The sequence below is a fragment of the Colobus angolensis genome, unplaced genomic scaffold (genome assembly GCF_000951035.1).
Source record: "Colobus angolensis palliatus isolate OR3802 unplaced genomic scaffold, Cang.pa_1.0 Scaffold101, whole genome shotgun sequence".
NCBI classification, from domain to species: Eukaryota; Metazoa; Chordata; class Mammalia; order Primates; family Cercopithecidae; genus Colobus; species Colobus angolensis.
In genome coordinates this window covers 5,506,237-5,525,733 of record NW_012111031.1, presented here as the reverse complement: position 1 = coordinate 5,525,733, position 19,497 = coordinate 5,506,237, and the positions used below count along the sequence as shown (strand labels likewise).

Sequence of the window (19,497 nt, the reverse complement as noted above, 5' to 3'; positions counted from 1 at the left end):
CCTGCCTCAGCCTCCCGAGTAGCCGGGACTACAGGCGCCCGCCACCATGCCTGGCTAATTTTTTTTTTTGTATTTTTAGTAGAGACAGGGTTTCACCGTGTTCGCCAGGATGGTCTCGATCTCCTGACCTCACGATCCGCCTGCCTCGGCCTCCCAAAGTGCTGGGATTACAGGCGTGAGCCACTGCGCCCGGCCGGACTAAATTACTTTTAAGACTTCTGTTCTGGAGTTACTACTCTATACTTCAAATAGGATTACATTCATATTCTATGACCTGGGATTAATACAAGAATTTCCAAACGACACTGATGAAGCTATAGAGCATTAAAGATTTCCTATGTGAACACTTGTAAAATAACTTTTAACATCAGAAGTAGGTTTTATATCTTTATTCAGAGGTGATTCAACTATAGAATAAAGCCCTTTTAGCGTTACAAAATCCAGTGATTTTGAACTTTTTTTTTTTTTTGCTCAGCAATACAGTTGCATTTTACTTTTATAATCCTGAAGAGATTCTCTTATTTGGAGTTTTTCATGCATTCAGGTATTTAGCATGATGTCTGATGTGGTCAGTAATAAAGGTTGCAATGAAGTAGTAGCTATGATCATAACCCTAGAAGACAAACAGATGATAAGACATTTATCTACCATTCAGAAACATCAATATTAGGAATATTAAATATATCTCTAAGATCATTTAATTTCCTTACAAATAGTCATAACATTAAGGAAGTATGAGGAAGGTTTAAAATTAAATCAAGGTTATCATATTTTTACTTTAACATTTTCACTGTACATTAAAAGAGCAGCAAAAATATGAAGGAAAACTAAACACTCTGCCTAGCTTGTAAACATAGCCTAACTTCTAAACGCTGCCATTAATATGTAAAGAGAGGAAGTAACACATTAATTAAATATGCAGAGTAGACATGTCATATCAACACTGTAGAGTACATCAAATATGTAGAGTAGACACTATCATATCAACCAAGATGAAAAGAATCAGGATTTAGAGACCTTAGAAACATGGGCAAGACATTTCAATTCACAAATGTAGCATATCAATAAGTCAGTGACTATCAAAATACAAAATAAGCACACAAACAATATAGAAAAAGAACACAAAAATGCCCGAATGTTCTATCATTGTTGGGAAGTCAAACATCAGCCATCATAAATCATGTTAAGGATTCCTCCTACACAGTAAATGCATGTCATATCTTTCTTTGAGGAGAAAGGAATAATTCATTAAGCGCTGACATCCTTTAGCAATATATCAAATTAGGTAAAAAGTCAGTAAACCTTTGGAAAACTACATGAAACTGAGAAAAATGTAATGTACTAGGCAGTTAAGTTGAAAGAGATTTCTATCTATCCAGTCATTTAAAACCATTGGTGTAGGTAAATGGAGAAATAATCCCTTTCTGGTGACTCTGACACCTCTTCTGAGTATAAGATAAAAAATAGTCTTCCAAAAAAGAAAATAAAGTATTAAGGTGGTAAGAATTTTCTTTTTTTTGTTGTTGTTGTTGCTGTTGTTCAACTTCTAAGTGCAGGGGTACATGTGCTGGATATGCAGTTACATAAGTAAATGTGTACCATGGTGGTTTGCTGCTCAGATCAAGCCATCACCTAGGTATTAAGCTGAGCATCCATTAGCTATTCTTCCTGATGCTCTCCCCAACTCCCACTGCCCTTTGGCAGGCCCCAGTGTGTGTTGTTGCCCTCCATATATCCATGTGTTGTCATCATTCAGCTCCTGCTTATAAGTGAGGGCATCTAGTGTTTTTTTTTTTTTTTGACATGGAGTTTTGCTCTGTCACCCATGCTGGAGTGCATCATCTTGGCTCACCGCAACCTCCACACCCCGGGTTTAAGTGATTCTGCTGCCTCAGCCTCCTGAGTAGCTGGGACTACAGGCATATGCCACCATGCCCAGCTAATTTTTGTTTGTATTTTTAGTAGAGACGGGGTTTCACCGTCTTAGCCAGGATGGTCTCGATCTTCTGACCTCGTGATCTGCCTACCTCAGCCTCCCAAAGTGCTGGGATTATAGGCGTGAGCCACCATGCCCGGCCTGGTATTTGGTTTTCTATTCCTGCATTAGCTTGTTGAGGATAATGGCTTCCAACTCCATCCATGTCCCTGCAAAGGACATGATCTCATTCCTTTTTATGGCTGCATAGTATTCCATGGTGTATATGTACCACATTTTCTTTATCCAGTCCAATCGTTGATGGGTGTTTGGGTTGATTCCATGTCTTTGCTATTGAATAGTATTGAATAGCACTGCAGTGAACATACGTGTGCATGTATCTTTACAACAGAATGATTTATATTCCTTTGGGTAGATACCTAGTAATAGGATTGCTGGGTCAAATGGCATTTCTGCTTCCAGGTCTGAGGAATCACCACACCATCTTCTACAATGGTTAAACTAATTTACACTCCAGGTGGGAAGAACTTTCTAAGGGTATCAAACACCAGATAATTTATCTCTATCTACAATTAAAATACAAGGTTGAATATACTGAAAGAAATGAAAGTCTAACAAAGATTATTTTTTCCAGTTTTGAACTAGTGAATGGTTACTGATGGGAAAAGATGAGAATTTTTCTAAGCACCTAAGAAATAAAAATAGAGCTAATAAAAATATCACTGATGCTTCAGAGAACAAGGCAAATCCCCAAGGTTTTGATGAATCAGTAAATGTTCTCAATCTCTCCCTTCCAGAGAGGTATTAAATGTTTATCTTGGGAGCAACAGTTAATAAAAAGTTCTAGTTTAAGATCAAGGTAACTTAGGTCTTCTAAAGCAATCTGTTTTCTATCATGGAAGTGAATGTGACAGGAATGTTGTCAAGATTAAAGCTGAGCCTCGTAATTACTTGGTGTCATGTCTCTCAATGATTAGACTAGTCCCAGCTGGCTAGTTAAATTTAGAGCTAAATTACAGTTTCCTATATAAAAAGGAAATGTAAAGAAAAGCATTTTCCATCCATATAATTCTTGAATTGTTAAGAAGTTAAACAGGCCTGGAGTTTTAGGTCACAAAACCTGTAAAATGTACGAAATATTATCTGCCATTTTTCACAGATCAAAAGACAGATCTGATAGAAAATGGGTACAGATGCAGGGAAACAGATACCTCAAAAGACATGTGTGACCAAGTTCCAATGTGACTGAGTATGCCATATTTTTATCCTTAGTTTCTTGTGTGTTAAGACCCATCGGACACATATGAATAGCCATCATTATTATTAGAGAAGTCCCAAGGTAAACCCAGGAATATATTGCAAGACAAGACATCTAAAATCCAAAACAAATGACCATAAGCTCCATAATGATAAAGATTCACCTATATGAGAAAGATGAAGATGCCTGCCATTGAGGGCTCAAGAAGTTTAAAAAATATCAACAAAAAGGCAATAGAACACATTTGAACTATTGGTATCCTGCTGAAGTTATACAATTTGAGCTAATTGTATCATCCCTGACTAGGGATTCTGTTTATCAGTCTTATTAAATGGGGATGGCTTCTTTAATTAAATTCTTTGACGAATGAGTTGGTATGATATGTTAAGCAGCTTGTGCAAATGCCTATGTTTAGTGACATTTGAAGGGGCCTTTTCTCCTCTACCTCACACTTTAAATGGAAAATCCTTGGTAGCAAAACTCTGACTCCTGGAGTATAAAAATAAATGAACATATTTCATTCTTTCATTCTTCACTCAGCTCTCAAAAAGGAAGCAGTGCCCCAGCAGCTATGATGGATGTTTATCCTAACAAGCAGTGTTTTCTTATATATTTTCCAGACCCAATTTGAAAAGCTTGGATAAGAATCCCCAGGTTATTAAATCTCTTCAGTGTATAAGGAGGAAGACTTTGCACTGTATTCATTTAACAAGTATTGAGAGTCTCTGTGCTAGATAACTATGCTAAATAAGCATTGGATACAGAGATGAATGAGAGATCTCTACATTTCTGGGATTCTCTGCCATGTTCTTACTCTTCTCCAACAGGCAGATGCAGAGGCTAAAACAGCCTCTCAATCTTCAAAAAGGTCCTGAGCCTTAAGGAGGTAGTATAGCCTCTCCTTCTATTCCACAAAAAGAGAATACTGTTTCTGGAAACTTCTTCACAGTATTAGGTCACTGTTTTTTGATCTCACTGTGTAACTCCAGTAACTAAAGATAAGACATACTAGGCCCTTCTTTTTCAGACTAAGATTTGATCTCTGTACACTAGATATCAGAATTCTGCTACCTAATTTTTTTTTAATTTAGATCGCCTGAAGCCAAAATCAAAAAAGAAAAAATTATATAAATAGCCAAATAAGTATCTATGGTCACATAGCTAGCAAGTGTGGAACCAGGACTGGAACTAAGGCTATTTGACTGCAAATACTGTCCTCCTGTCATTTATCAAGCCATTTTCAGGCAGCATGATGTGCTCCTGAGGAGCGAAGGAATGGAATTAGAGAAATAATTCCAACAACCAAATAAGTTATCCCCAAATAAGTATCCCCAATAATAATAACCAAATAAGTATCCCCAATGCACTAACCCCTCCCTCTAAAATTTTTTTTTTGACATTCGACAGAGTAGAAATATAATTTGTGAGCATTTAACACCATTAAAAAGAGGTAAAGGAATGAAACTGGGTAAATCATGTGCATGATTGTAATTACTTTCTTTCTTCTCAGATCATTTATTTATATATATCCCCTATTATTTTCAGCTTATTTTTCACAGCTTCTATTCCACAAGAAAATACAGTTATACTATACTTGTAATCAAATGATAAAGCAGGTGATAAAACTCTCAGACCCGAGGTAATTTTGGGTCAAAGCTGGTGAGAAAATCTGAAAGTAGACTCTCTGGAGCCACTACTTAGGCATGTTCATTTAGTTGTTGATTCAGTTACAACGAATCTAAAGGAAATCTGCTTCAAGCTGTGTAGTTCACTCTTAACCTGATCGTGCTGGAAGTAAAGTGAATAGCAAATTGCACCTGAATTCAAGATTGTGACTCTGGTGCTTTGAATACTTTCTTACTTTTTAGAAGAACTGAATGGTTCGTCTTGACTCCTCATTAACTATAGCCAACTATGTGTTCTAGTTGCTTGGGATACAGGCATTTTAGAAACAAATAAGTTGACTTACTTTTCCCTCCAAGAATGTCATCATGTTCTAACTCTGCTGTTTTTATAACAAACTTGAGAGATTTTCAGACTTTGTTGGCAGGCAGGAACATTGTAGAAACAACAGAAATTTTGGGTACAGTCTTTGGGGAAGCAAATTAGGTATCCAACATGGGTAGTGCCAAGAAATTAAGGTCATTTGGAAAAAACATGGTTTGGTATGCACTTATAGCTATAGTTACTGCAGTTAAATGTATTACTATATTTATAGTCAAATTCGTATTTGGATTTCTCAAGGCTGGTTGTTGACCTAAAATTTAATTGTGATGGTAAATGTTCAAGTAAATCTGAAACAAAATTCTATTACTCAAGGATGGATACTAAGAGACAACAAGGTATATATAATGTATTAGTTTTTGACATTTTCTCACAACACTATATATGTATATATATATATAGTTCACATGTGCAAAGTATCTCTGTAAACAGGAAGACTGCTCAGATGCACAATTTCTCCTTGTGCTAGCTCTAATTCCTTTGCTCCTCAGGAGCACATCATGCTGCCTGAAAATGGCTTGATAAATGACAGGAGGACAGTATTTGCAGTCAAATAGCCTTAGTTCCAGTCCTGGTTCCACCACTTACTAGCTATGTGACTTTAGATAAGCAGGTTACTTCTCTGAGCCTGTCTCCTCATTTGTAAAACAGATGGACAGGAAAGAAATGATATCTCATTTGGTGGTGTAAGAATTAACAATGAGTTAATGCTGTGAAAGCATTTTACAAACTGTAATGTACCACATTACACAGTGATCTAGATTTATTTGAACATTTACCATCATAATTATATTTTAGATCAATGTGCCTGACACATTATCCTTAAACATGGATAAAATTTTATTTAAAAATCATGATCATGTATAATTTTCAGTGCTCATTTTTCACTCTAAAATATTTTAAATTACATTCTGAAGCTTATGAATTTTTCTTAAAAATAAAAGCAGAATTTCCTTAATTAGGACTATAGTAGCAAATAAAGAATTAGGTGAGTAGTGGACGGTCAAAAATATTTTAGTTAAAAAAAACTTGCAAGCCCATTGGGATTCAGCAATTATTCTTAACTAGAAATATCAAGTAGCACAACGTGTAGATTAGTATGCAAGTCAAATAATATAAAGCACATGTGTGATAAGTAATACTTCTGAGACTAAAATATGTAGTAATGTAGACTAAAATAAGGAGTAATAGGAGTAGATGTTTGTCCTTTACTACTACTGCAGCAAAGGTACCTGTGTAAAGAAAGATGTATCCGCTAATGTTGAAGATTAATCATCATTCAAGCATTAAACATCTTGTTATTTACTGGTTTGATGGAAAACAATATTTTTCACTGCCAAAAGCTTTCCTATTTCTATCAAATTTAGTGTTAGATATAATTAATTTTATAGGTAGGCTTTCACTTCAAGTGTCTGAATGTAATTAAAAACTTACTAGAAGTAGCATTTTATATTCTACATAAAGTTAAGAAAATACCACAGAATCCTAATTTTTCATAGTTACATTATCTAGATCAAGCTAAAGTTTCCTAATACTTGCCTCTTGTAATCGAAAAACAACGGGGATTTTCTTTTCTGTACAGGCAGCTATGAAATCATCAGGGAGTAACTGTCCGTCTAAAAGAAACTGGTCATCTTTTCCTTGATCAATTAGTATGTCCAGCTGAGATCCTCGATAGGATTTCACAAGATTGGTAGCATCATACGCCTGTAAAAAGAGAAGAAACACTGAAAAATAAATTCAAAGATATTCTTCATGAAATACTATACTAGTACCAAGTAGAAATTTAAAGTTATTTAAGCTCTTAGGCCGATTAAATCAGAAATATGCTTTTAAGTTGGTTCAAAATCTGACTTGCCAGGCTTTTATTTACAAGGTCTTTGGAATTCTATTTTCTAGTAATAGTCTCTTCCCTACTTTCAAGCAGTCCTAGACTAGTGGCAAGAATCCCATCTCTCAGGCATTCTTCACAAAATGGCCTTTTTCCTTCTAAACCCTTAATATTCTTAATCTCCTCTTGACTCCAGTAAGAACATGATTTTTTTTCTTTATAACTCCTTCCACAAATTGGAAATTAGAAGCTTCTTCTAACTCCATGATCTTTTTCCAAATATTCTGTATTTCAGATAATCTTTTTTTTTAATGTCTCTTCTTTACGGCTCTAATTCCAGACATAAATACATTCAGCCTTCTTTTTTGCTGTTGAACAGCACCAAACCTCTGCTATCTACATAAGCTATCAGAAAGACCTGGTATGAATAATCTGAATCATATCAATATCATCTCAAATTTATTATCTGAGGAGTTGCCACTAGTTACAATTTTATGTTTTATCATCCACCTTGAAATATTCTTAATTATTCATATATATTCATTAACCACAACTTTTATACATTGACCAAGACAAATGACCATGAAAAGATTTGTCCTCTAAGTATCCTGCTTTTGAAGACTCTATTTCCTTTCATCTTAAAAGAGTGGGGTCTGACTAGTTCTAAATTCTATGATTTCATAATTCTACATGGTTTCCTGATTTCAATCGTAAATTAAATAATACCTTAAACACAACATAATTAAGACAGTAAAATGTACTGTCACTTGGAGAAAAGTACATTATCTAGATTCCTTTTTAGGTTACCTGTACCTCTACCTCTCACCTTCTCCCTCCAATTAGTTGGTCTTTTACCCAGTTCTTCTGTTAGACCATAAGCCCCTGGTGGATGTGAAAGGGTCACCATTTTCGTGATGAAACAGCTCAGAACTTAGCATAGACTTTGCACCTGATGAAGACTCAAAACACTGATGTACATACAATGTCAGTTCTCAAAGAACCTAATCCTAAATCATTTCCAGCATCCTTCAAATGTAATAAAAATTCAAGCCTAAACAAAACTGTAATCTAGTTACTAAAGGATGAACGCTTTACTTAGTTAGAATTTCAGTAATCATCCTTAAATAAAATTTGTTAGAATTTCAGTAATCATCCTTAAATAAAATAAGGGTTCATGTAGGAATGAACCCTGAACACAGAACTATACTTTAAATACTTTAAGACAAAAAAGTTGTATTTTTTTATCCATTCGAGTATTTCCTGCTTATTAACAATGCACATGATGATGAGTTCATTTGCAAAGTATTCAAACTCTTGGTGGAGTTTGTAAACGGCCCATTTCTGCATAAGAGTAAAATAGTTCTCAGGTAAAAGGCTCATTTTTATTTCCAGTTGAAAGCACCTGTTTGCACGCTTGAAAAAGTAATCTTGCTGTGGGAATATTCACATACATGACATAACAAAGTATCTATTTTTAAAGACTCTTATGTCTGGAATTTAAAATTGAGATGTGAAATGCTGAATTTTGAAAAAAAAAATACACAAAGTAATTTAAAAAGCCAGGCTTCTTTGCTTCTATTACACAACTGAGCATAAAGTTAATAAGAGGCAGGTCCAAATTTAGTAACACAGGTTGAACATCCCTAATCCAAAAATCCAAAATCAGAAATGCTCCAAAATCTGAAACGTTTTGAGTATCTACATGATGCTTAAAGCTCATGCTCCAAGGAAATACTCATTGTAGCATTTTGAATTTTTAGATTAGGGATGCTCAACCTGTAATATGTGGTATTTTTTTGGTTATGTTAATTTAGAAGTTATGTTAATTGAGAAATAAAAATATAAATTAACCATTAGTAGAAAAAAAATGTAGCCCCAGAATATCTGCCATGATTCAATACAATTAGAAAGTAGGGTTTTTTGTTGACATATATATATATATATACATAGATATAGATATCTCTTTTGCTAAGTTGTCTCAGCTCTAGAGCCCTAACTTGAGCAGGGTAGGAATATAATGTCTGTGATATGTCCAGCCTTTTAAACAAACTTGAAACTTAATGAGTATTAAGATAGCCATTCAGTACCTACCTTCCATTTACTTTGATCTGTTCCCAAATATCCACTAAAGGCTTTTTTGCCCCAGGGACAGAGTACAGGGTTGCAAATTGGAGCAAATGCTGACACAGACTTCAGAAACAAAAGAAATTTAAAAACAAGTTATATTTTGCTAAATTAAATATGAATAGATATTTGCAACTTACTTAAAAATATAGAATTTACTTGCAACTTGCTTAAAAATTCTGGCTTGCCACGAAAACCCTGGGAACAATCTTCCTTTCGATCTATTGCTGGCTTAGATTGCAGGCCTTTCCATAATACATCTTTTGTGTATTCTATTAAGAGAGCTAATAAATATAGTTGCTAAAGTAATGCAAAACAATACATTGCAATTTAATTAAGATACAAACAGAAGTCTATGTTCAGTGTTTCTGCTTTTTTAGCACTGAAAATTAATCTATAGTAATATAAAACAGTTCATGCTTACCTTAGTGAACATGTTACTAAATCTGACACATGATTTCTCTTAAACAGTATCAACAAAGCAGTGAGCAATGCCTTTCAATATGACAGAATTTTTAATACACCTCTGTGTTCTATACAATGTTCTTTTTCACTGGATGAGATGCAGAGATGGGATCTCGCAACTTCAGAGTACTCATCAATGTAAATGTTTAGTAGTATCTACTAGCTTTTTTTAAAGGACAAAAAAATCAACTAAGTTTGCTTTTCTACCTCAGACATGATAAATAGACTGCCTTAAAAAATGGAAATAAAAATGCTTACTTAGAAAGTCCACTGTCATGCCATGAATTAGTAAAACTTCATAATAAAGCGTACCAAAAACAAAGTATTTGATGCCACAGCAAGAAACTGCTATGAGAAATATTTTCATTTCTCAGTAGCACACCTAAAATAATCAAGAAGTTCTTCCTAAGAGGAGGAAATGAATTAAACCAATCTTAAGGGCATGAATAGCCCTGCAAATTTAAAGGCAGAAGAAATTTTAAGATGCTAGTTGCTTTAACACTTCCTTATTCAACTCTTGTAACATGCTGTTCTGCACAGTATGACACACTACATATGGTAGTTAATTCAAATTTGACTCTGGGAAAGGCTGAGAGTGATGTTTTTTACTCATTTCAAGCTGCATTTCAATTTTCATTAGCGGCATTAAGAACAGAATTCTTAAGCTTCTACAAATCATATCATTTACCTCAGAAAATCAAAGTCAACTTTACAAAGATATTCCTGGTAAGAATATAAATGATAGATCCTGCCACTGTAACATTAATCAGTAATAATAACCTTTAGGGGAAAAAAGTGTGTTCCAAACTACAGTTGGAATAAAAACAATTAAAGGAGAAGCTACATTTTATAATACTTTTAGTAGGCCAAAAAGAAGGCACTCTTGCTGAATTCCTATGCTTCTGATTCTGTAGCATATACTCTATGGTCAAATTAAATACCCACCCATCAAACACCCCAAAGTTCTCAACACTAGAAAAGTTTAGTCCCAATACTAACAATATTGTAATTTTACTCTTTGAAGGTTCCTAATATTCAAGAGAAACATTTATCACTAGAAGTTTAGATAATCTTACTTTGTATTTTCCAGGATTTTTCAAAGCACAGATCAGAGCTCCATGGCCTCCCATGGAGTGGCCAAAAACAGACATCCTTTGGGGATCCACTGGAAAATTGGCATTTATGAGTTGGGGAAGCTAGAAAAAATTTAATAGTGTGACAAAAGATATCAAAGAAAATAAGTTCAGACATTTTCAAAGTTATATAAAATAATTACATAATCAATATTGCCAAATCATAGTCTTTCAATGGTTTGAACTAGCAACAATGAAAATGAAACAAAACTAAATCCGCAGGGAGACCATGGTTACTAATATATCTCTGGGAAATATATTCTACAGATTTCTTAGAAAACACTTTAGGCAGGTGAAGCAGAAAGAACCTTTAAAATGTTCTTAAGTTTTGACCTAGTAATTTCACTTTTTGGAATATATTCTAAGGAAAAATCCTTAGGGAGATATTCACAAAGATAATCAATGCAGTCATATTTATTAGGGTAAAAATATATACAAAACTATAAATATCCTATAAGAGGAAAAAGTAAATTATGGCATATGACAGAATATTATGCAATTATTAAAATTAGAACACTGGAAAATATTTTTATATATAACTTAAAAAAAGAACAAAATAAAAAAAGTTTAGAATTATGTGAAAACTAGTCATAGAAACAGTCAGGAATATATCAAAACATAAGTGTTTCCGGGGCGTAACAGAATTACGGGTAATTAAAAACTTACATTATTGTTTCTAAGTTTTTATGGTATACATATTAACAATGAAGATCATATAGAATTTAGAAAATGCATAAATAGCATACAAATATTATTAATAGAAGTAATGCTTTACCACTTATGTTTTCTAAGTCTTGGCTTATCACTATAAAATACATACAAATGAACCAGCTGCCAGGCAAATTAAAGGTTTTTTTCATACACCATTTTCCTGGTTGTTCTGGGTAGTATAAACAGGTCTAAATATATAATGATTAAATCCTTTAATTGTACTTAGTGTTAATTTAAATTGCAGTAAATAGGACTATAGTACTAGTAAACTTTGGAATTCTTACTAATAACTTTTATACCCTAGTTTAAAATCCTCAGGATTGTAAGGACTTTGTGTTCAAAATCAAACTCTTGGCAATCATCAGTTAATAATTACAATACAAATTAAATTACCTCCTCCGTGACATAAGAGTACATTCTGTAGTTGGTTTTCCAAGGATCTTCAGTGGCATCAACATAAAATCCAGCACCAGTGCCAAAGTCCCAGCTCTCATCTTCTCCTTTAATATTGCAGCCACCTATCACAAGAAACAATCTTGTGGTTTCATCTGCTCTGTAGTAATGGCCCATGTTTAATAACACACTTTCAGATCAATCTGCAAGTCCATTTGCATGGGAACTGTTCACCAAATGTTGTCAGCTCTCTGCCTTTTGGAGTACATGATAGGATTATACTTCCTGCTCCTCTTGCTCTTGAATGGGGCCATGTGACTCGTTCTGGCCAATGAGGTAAAAAATGACCTTCCAAGCTGGAGTATTCAGCTGCCAAGGTAAGGCAAACTAACTTTCTTTGTTGATGAAGTTTCTTTCTTATGTACTCTGAACATATGCTTCCTTACTCTGCTTTACCTGTCAAAAGGACTGATATCTTCTTTTTATCTTTCAGAAATGTGTTGTGATCCCTTCCCTGATAACCCTCTCTCACTACCAGCACTTTTTAAATTCTCTTTACAAAGGAGTGGGGAGGGAGATGCTTGTGCTCAACTCACTATCTTGAACTGAAAATGTTTTCTAATATGCTTTGTTAATGGACTCATTCCATCACATTTCCCTATCTATCCAACCTCCACTGGAATTTTCTTATGTTTCTTTTTAACTTGTTACATTTTATTTTATATACTTGCATGTGGTTAAAAATCAACCATTGGGATTTTGAATAGAATTACAGTAACACGTAATTTGAAGACATGACCTTGTCTTAAGATTCATTTTATCCATCTAGAAACACAGCATTTTCCCATTTATTAAAGTCTTCATTTATGATAACAAAATTTTACAGTTTCCTTTCTATTTTTCAAGTTTATTCTTGAATATAGAAAGTATCTTTCTATTTTTCAAGTTTATTCCTTGGTATTTTATATTTTTGATGCTATTTTGAATTAAATCTGTTATTATATTTCTAACCAGATACGCCTTGTTTTTGTATAATATAGCCTGTGAAAGGAAATACAGTACTTGCCAGGCCAGCCATATAACTTCCCTAGTTTTACTGCCATTTAAATTCTATTTCCTGAAACTTCTAGAGTCATAAAACAAGTTTTAACTGTCTGATGCATTGAGTTCTCACATATTTGATACTTTCATTTCTCTAATGTAAATATTCAAATCATTTATACTAAAACTAATACTTGTTTAACCGTATGGTTGATGTTAATAGAGATGAAAAAAGATGTAATTATCATGCAACAAGACATCATACCTCTGGAATAGAAAAATAATTTCCTCTGCATTACACATTAGTATTTTGACAGTAGTACCAGTATGACATATGAACTGAGTTGCTCAATCTCTGCTTTGAAGTATCTTAATCTGTACAATGGGAATAGCAAAACTATCCTCTTTCATAAGAGCCATGTCATGAGTAAAACTCAATGAGGGATATGTATAGCATGGTATTTTGGAGTCATGATGCCACTTGAAAGGTTAATAGAGATAACAGCAAAAATATAAAATGAATTGTATAATGTATATATCATACCACTTATAACACTCTTAAAGATCTAGATTTTTATAAAGGATATCTGGAGCACAAACACTTACGAGGGCTGGTATCTGGAGCAATGACAACAAGACCATGTTCTGAAGCAGCTTGATGATAACCAGATTTTGATATAAAATTTTGTTCTGTGCAAGTTAAACCTGAAGATAAAAAATATTGTTATTGGGCACACATGGACATAAAGATGTGTACCATTAGCATTGGGGACTATTAGACCGGGGGAGAGGGAGACAGACAAGGGCTGAAAAACTACCAATTAAGTACTATGTTCACTACTTGGGTGATGGGATCATTCACCAAACCTCCATGTCATGCAATACGCTCATATATCAAACCTGCACGTGTACCCCCTTAATCTAAAAGTTGAAATTATTAAAAATAAATTATCTCATGCTATATTGTGAATGGTTTATAAGCTTTAAACTTTTTATAATACAGGAAAACAAGCTCACTTGATATCATTAAAAATATTTTTTTTGCTTTAGAAATAATTTTGAGTAAGACACTAAAATTCACTTTTTTACAAAGTTTGTAACAGTATTAACCTAAGAACTGTGTTAGGTTAAGTGATCCCATAACTGTCCTTTTAAAATCACTTACTGGCCAGGCACAGTGGCTCATGCCTGTAATCCCAGCACTTTGGGAGGCTGAGGTAGGTAGATCACGAGGTCAGGAGATCGAGACCATTCTGGCTAACAGAGTGAAACCCCATCTCTACTAAAAATACAAAAAAATTAGCTGGGCGTGGTGGCAGGCGCCTGTAGTCCTAGCTACTTGGGAAGCTGAGGCAGAAGAATGGAGTCAACCCGGAGGCGGAGCTTGCAGTGAGCCGAGATCGCGCCACTGCACTCCAGCCTGGGCAACAGAGCAAGACTCCATCTCAAAATAAATAAATAAATAAAAAATAAATAAACCACTTGCTAAACTTTCAATTACTAAAATCCTTTGGACCAGCAGTGTTTGGGAATTCAGAACTTTTCAAACTGTAGATTGACAATATGGTGCATATGCCCAATATTAAAACAACCCCAGTGAAGTGTTATCAAATATGCTAATTAAACATCACACTATTCCTGCACCAAAACATAAATATTCACAGTAAATAAGCAAATACAATGGTCTTCATAATACAAATATATATTTTTTTATATACAGATAGTTCTCAGCAACAATATTTAGCTGGATCATCTTTGTATTCTTCACTGAACTAAAAAGAGAGTAATGGTGACCATATGCCATCCTTAAATTGAGTTTTAGCCTCAGTTTTTAGAAGTTTCTGTTATTTTTCCTAGCTCCATGCTTTTCAGTCATAAGATAGAGGAGATGACTTAATTCTTTTACTATAGGTATCTAACACTACAATGATGTGAGAATGGTGAGGAATGAACTAGCCATCGATTTTATTGATCATTTCACCAGTTGAGAGAGATTTGGTTTGTTTATACTTTTTGGCTATTATAATAGTGTGCTATGAACATTCATGTGCAAGTTTTTGTGTGGACATGTTTTCAATTCTATTGGGTACACAGCTAGTAAAGGGCTGTTTCTATGGTCACCTTCACTTGAGAAAGACACAAATCACTACACATGAATTATCTTTTAAGATTTCAGTTTGGCTGTTTTGATTTCAGCTAATTTCTTTATTTTAGCAATATAATAAATGTGTAATCTTTCTGTCACTGTTTTCCTTAGACTTACTGGGAAGTAAACTTTCTGAAATTCTTTTGTCACCATTTCTCACGTGCACTGGTCAGGCAATCTTACCTTTACCCAGAAAATCAAGCCTTAATTTCCAAGGTCTATCTTCAGCATCTCACTAAGGAAAGTGTCCTGTCATTTGATGTAAACAAAAATTCTGTATTTTATACTTGTAAAGCTCAGATATGTCTTGCTAGATTCAATTTTAGTTAGAACTTAGAGCCCTATTATTAGAGTACCTATGACACAATGTCTCAGTGCTTCTGATCTGGTTATTATTTAGCCAAGAGATATGACTATAGTAGCCCTCACCAGAAACAAAATGCAAAAACAACAGGAGAAAAAACTAAATACAGCTCTGGACTGTGAGCCAGAAAACTTGTTCACCTCCATATTCCTGTGTGACCATGGACAATATTTAGCTTCTCTGGGCTTCATTTTCTTTCTAGGGATTATATGATTTCTAAGATCATTTTTAGCTATACAACATTACGTTTTCTAAGACAATTAAATAACTAATTTTGTTGCTCTTGCTTTTGGCAATACCTAATGCTCTTCTAGCAAAATCAGTGCTCTTCAATCACAGAAATGTTTTCTTGAGTTAAAGTCAGAAATGTACTTAATCTTTACCCTTTAAGATGAAATATTTATTATCATTTTCAAAGACTGGTATTTGGGACTTGTCCTTGATGAAACATACATGAGGGAGGATTTGTTAAATCAAAGTTACAGGAACCAATTTGAAGGAAACAAAACTAAAATAGTACTCTGTGACACAATTTAGTTGCTAGGATTCTCTCCTCATAATGTTTGCTTCTAAAGATGAAGTACCAAGGTCTTGTGAAAGAAAAGTTAGCATAGAGGTTTCAAAACTGCAGGTGTCAAAATCTTACTCTTCACAATCTATTCTACAGTATTTAATATGAAACACTGATTAAGAGAAGCCTTAGGGTTCTTTTGTGACTTTCCAGGTTGTCAGAGAAGCTCTATGGAGTCCAATTACAATATTTTAGAGAACACTGTACGAAGTCATTTGACTTCTTACAATAGCTGGTTTCTAATTAGAGTATCTTGGTGTCCTGATTTCACCTAATATTGTTCTAGTGGACTAGTAAAGTCTCTATAAACTCCAGAAATGCTTGGGTAGGTACAAATTAAGTAAATAAGTTGTCTAAGCCCTTGCTATTTGAGTACAGAACTTTACATTACCTGCTAAATTTCTTGGTCTATTAGAAAAAGTGTAATAAGTGAAGTAAGTGTAATTCAGTAGGTTGGAAATTACTCTGAGGATAAAGTAACAGAGTAGACTACAACAGGCCCTTAAAGTCTTTCATAAATGGCTCAAAAAGCCTACCAAGTCAAAATAAAAGGGTAAGACAAGCCAGTTAAAAGGAAAATAGAAACGACTCTATAAAACTCAAATGCATAATACTTACCCGAGAGCCAATACAGAGCAGGGCACTTTTCAGTTTCTGCCTTTGGTGGTAAGTAGACAGCAAATTTCATTTTGCAGTTCAGTTCAACACTAGTTTTAACAGAAACAACAACAAAATATTAATGCCCCTCATTAATCAATACAGAAAGAAAATAATTTTGTACGATATAAAAAGTAAGATATATAGTAAAGGTCCAAAATAAGTTATTTAATGTTCAAAATAAGTGGTTCCACCAACATTTAAGGAATATACTTGTCCCTTAAAGAAAGAATGTGGTCAATTGAGCGTACTGATCTAAACCAACCTGAGCCCATACTTTGGATGGCACTGTCATTTTGGGCAAAATAAGTGAAAAAATAAATGTAATTCATTGTGGCACTTATTAAAAAATAGTTTGTTTCTAAAGAAATGTATGAAATAACAAATCATCTTTTATAAAAAAATGAATTCTTGAGATCTTACATATTTGTTCATGTGCACTAAAATGCAACACATCCTTAATTCCCTCTTTCATCACTAATATTTTATTACAATCTAGAAAAGACAATTTTGATGGAAACCACAGGCATTTTTCCAGTAAACAGTAATTCACGCAACAATGATCCCTCGTGGCTTTATTTAAAACATCATATAAATGGAAGTAAACTCTTACTACTTCAGAGTAAACACCTATCTTTTTAATCAAAGTTATATGTACTAAACAGTTTAAAGTAAACTGTAACTGTAAATAGTAAATACTTCCACAAACTTTGTTATGAAAAACTAGTTTTTCCCTGCCCCAACCTTCTCATTTGCTGTATTCCAGAGATAATTAATTTACCTCTTTTAGCTGATTTTTCTGGTATTTATGTCTCTATCTAAATAACATGACTTTATTACTGCTTCTAGAGTTTTCAGTTTTTAGTTATTATCTATTGACCTCCCATTAGAGAAGGATTTTAGTTAACTTTCACCTCCCTGTCTTTGCTTTCTGCATGCCCCTACATTTCTCCTTCCACTTTCCTATCATATATAATTTTGGTTAATCAATATTAAGAAGTTATAAATGCTATTCAGAGATGAGCCATGTAGTATATTAGAATTCCTTTCCTTTTGCTTTCAGTTTTTTTTGTTTTCATTGAGCTAGTAATTCTCTCCTTTTTGTTACTGGTTGTCTTTCCTTGTTAGGAATAGACTCCCACAAAGGCTCCATCATGAGAAGTTTTCTGTATGCTCCCTTCCATTCTCTGCATATTGGTGGTTTTCTTTTTCCACATTATTCTAAGCAACTTTTCTTGTTGATGACTGATGGCACAAAAAAATTCTGACAGCTGTTTTTAGGTTTTCAACTTTTGTCAGGGAAGTTGAAACATTTACTTTCATAGATTACTTTCAAAGCAGGGATGTTATCAATACGCAAAATCAAGAGAGAGCATAATCTTGTTACAGGATAGTTGGTGCCTTAAGACCTTTCTTGCACACTTAAAAATTTGTTAAGAGGGTATATTTCATGTTAAGTGTTATTACAATAACATTTTTAAAAGAAGACCTTTCTCAAGCAGTTGTGGAATAAATCAGGTCTAAAGTATGTTCAACGGTGGTATGATTAACACTTATGTAAAAGCAAAAAAAAAAAAAACAAAAAAAACCAGGATTATCAAGTAATCTGAAACCTCTGTACCTATCATGTCATTAAGATGCTGCTTAATTACCAAAAGAATACAATCTCATGCACAGAGATTGGTGTGGTCACTCTATATGTATTACTAATTCAATACCAAACTCCCCCAACCCTGATGGGTTTCATAAATTTCCTCTCTAATAGAGTCAGTTCTATCAATTTCATCTACATTAAAAAAAATCTCTTCAGACCAGTACTGCCAAACAGAACTTTCTACAGTGATATTAATAAAAATGTTCTAGTTATGTATTGTCCAGTACAACAGCTTCTAGTCATGTGACTACTGAGCACCTGAAATGTGGCTAGTGGGACTGAAGTTTTATTAATTAGCTAATTTGATGTAAATGGCTGCATGTAATTGCTGGCTACCATATCTCCAACTTTTGACCTGCTGCTTTCTAGTTGCTGCCTTAATATGGCCCCACTCATCTGGAAATTCTTTCTCTTCTGATCTGTTTTCTTGGATCTTTTGTCTTCAGCTATCTTGTTTTAGTCCCTGATTTTGGTGAAGCATATTATTCAGTTGCTTCCAAATTGCCCGGGAAATACACTTTGAGACCTTTCATAGATGAAAACGTCTTCATTCTACTTTCACTTAACTGACAACATGATTGGACACAGAAGTTAGCCTTCAGAATCCTGAAAGCACTGCTGCTCTGCCTTCTTGCTTCCAGTAATACCGTTGAGCTGACCTAAACCTTTTAAGATTCTTAATCTACTTTCTCTTTATCTCAATGTTTGAGAATTTTCTTTGTTCCCAATGCTCTAAAACTTTACAACGTTGTTGTTGTAGATCTATTTTCATCCATTGTACTAGACAACTTTTTAAATCTGGCAACTTCAGTTCTGGGAATTCTTGAATTATTTCTTTATTATTTATATCTATACCACTATTTCTGTTCTATTTTCCAAAATTCCCAATTTTTAATGTTGGATTTTTGAACTAGTCCTCTAATTTTCTTGTCCTTTCTGATTTATCGCTTTTATTTCACTTTCTAGAATGTTCAACTAACCCTTCTATTGGGTTTTGTCATTTCTACTATCAAAATTTAAATGTTTGGGCTTTTTTGTACTTGAAGATTTATTTATTTAATTTTTTTTTGAGACAGAGGTTCGCTCTTGTCGCCCAGGCTGGAGTGCAGTGGTGCCATCTCATCTCACTGCAACCTTTGCCTCCCAGATTCAAGCAATTCTCCTGCCTCAGCCTCCTGAGTAGCTGGGATTACAGGTGTGCATCACCAT

At 34.0% G+C, this 19,497-nt stretch overlaps 1 protein-coding gene across 2 annotated transcripts in view; it reads right to left on the bottom strand.

Moving 5' to 3' along the window:
• Positions 1-374: 374 nt before the first annotated feature.
• ESD (esterase D) overlaps positions 375-19,497 on the bottom strand; it is a 26,422-nt gene continuing 7,299 nt past the window's right edge. The window contains exons 4-10 of one of the 2 annotated variants that reach the window (XM_011939777.1): positions 16,596-16,684; positions 13,503-13,601; positions 11,856-11,980; positions 10,695-10,814; positions 9,121-9,219; positions 6,738-6,905; positions 375-613 (exon numbers count right to left, since the gene is read on the bottom strand). In XM_011939777.1, the coding sequence (XP_011795167.1) occupies positions 533-613; positions 6,738-6,905; positions 9,121-9,219; positions 10,695-10,814; positions 11,856-11,980; positions 13,503-13,601; positions 16,596-16,684 (781 nt within the window). In that variant the 3' untranslated portion in view covers positions 375-532. The remainder of the gene's footprint in view (positions 614-6,737; positions 6,906-9,120; positions 9,220-10,694; positions 10,815-11,855; positions 11,981-13,502; positions 13,602-16,595; positions 16,685-19,497) is intronic. The other variant, XM_011939783.1, reaches the window with a different exon arrangement.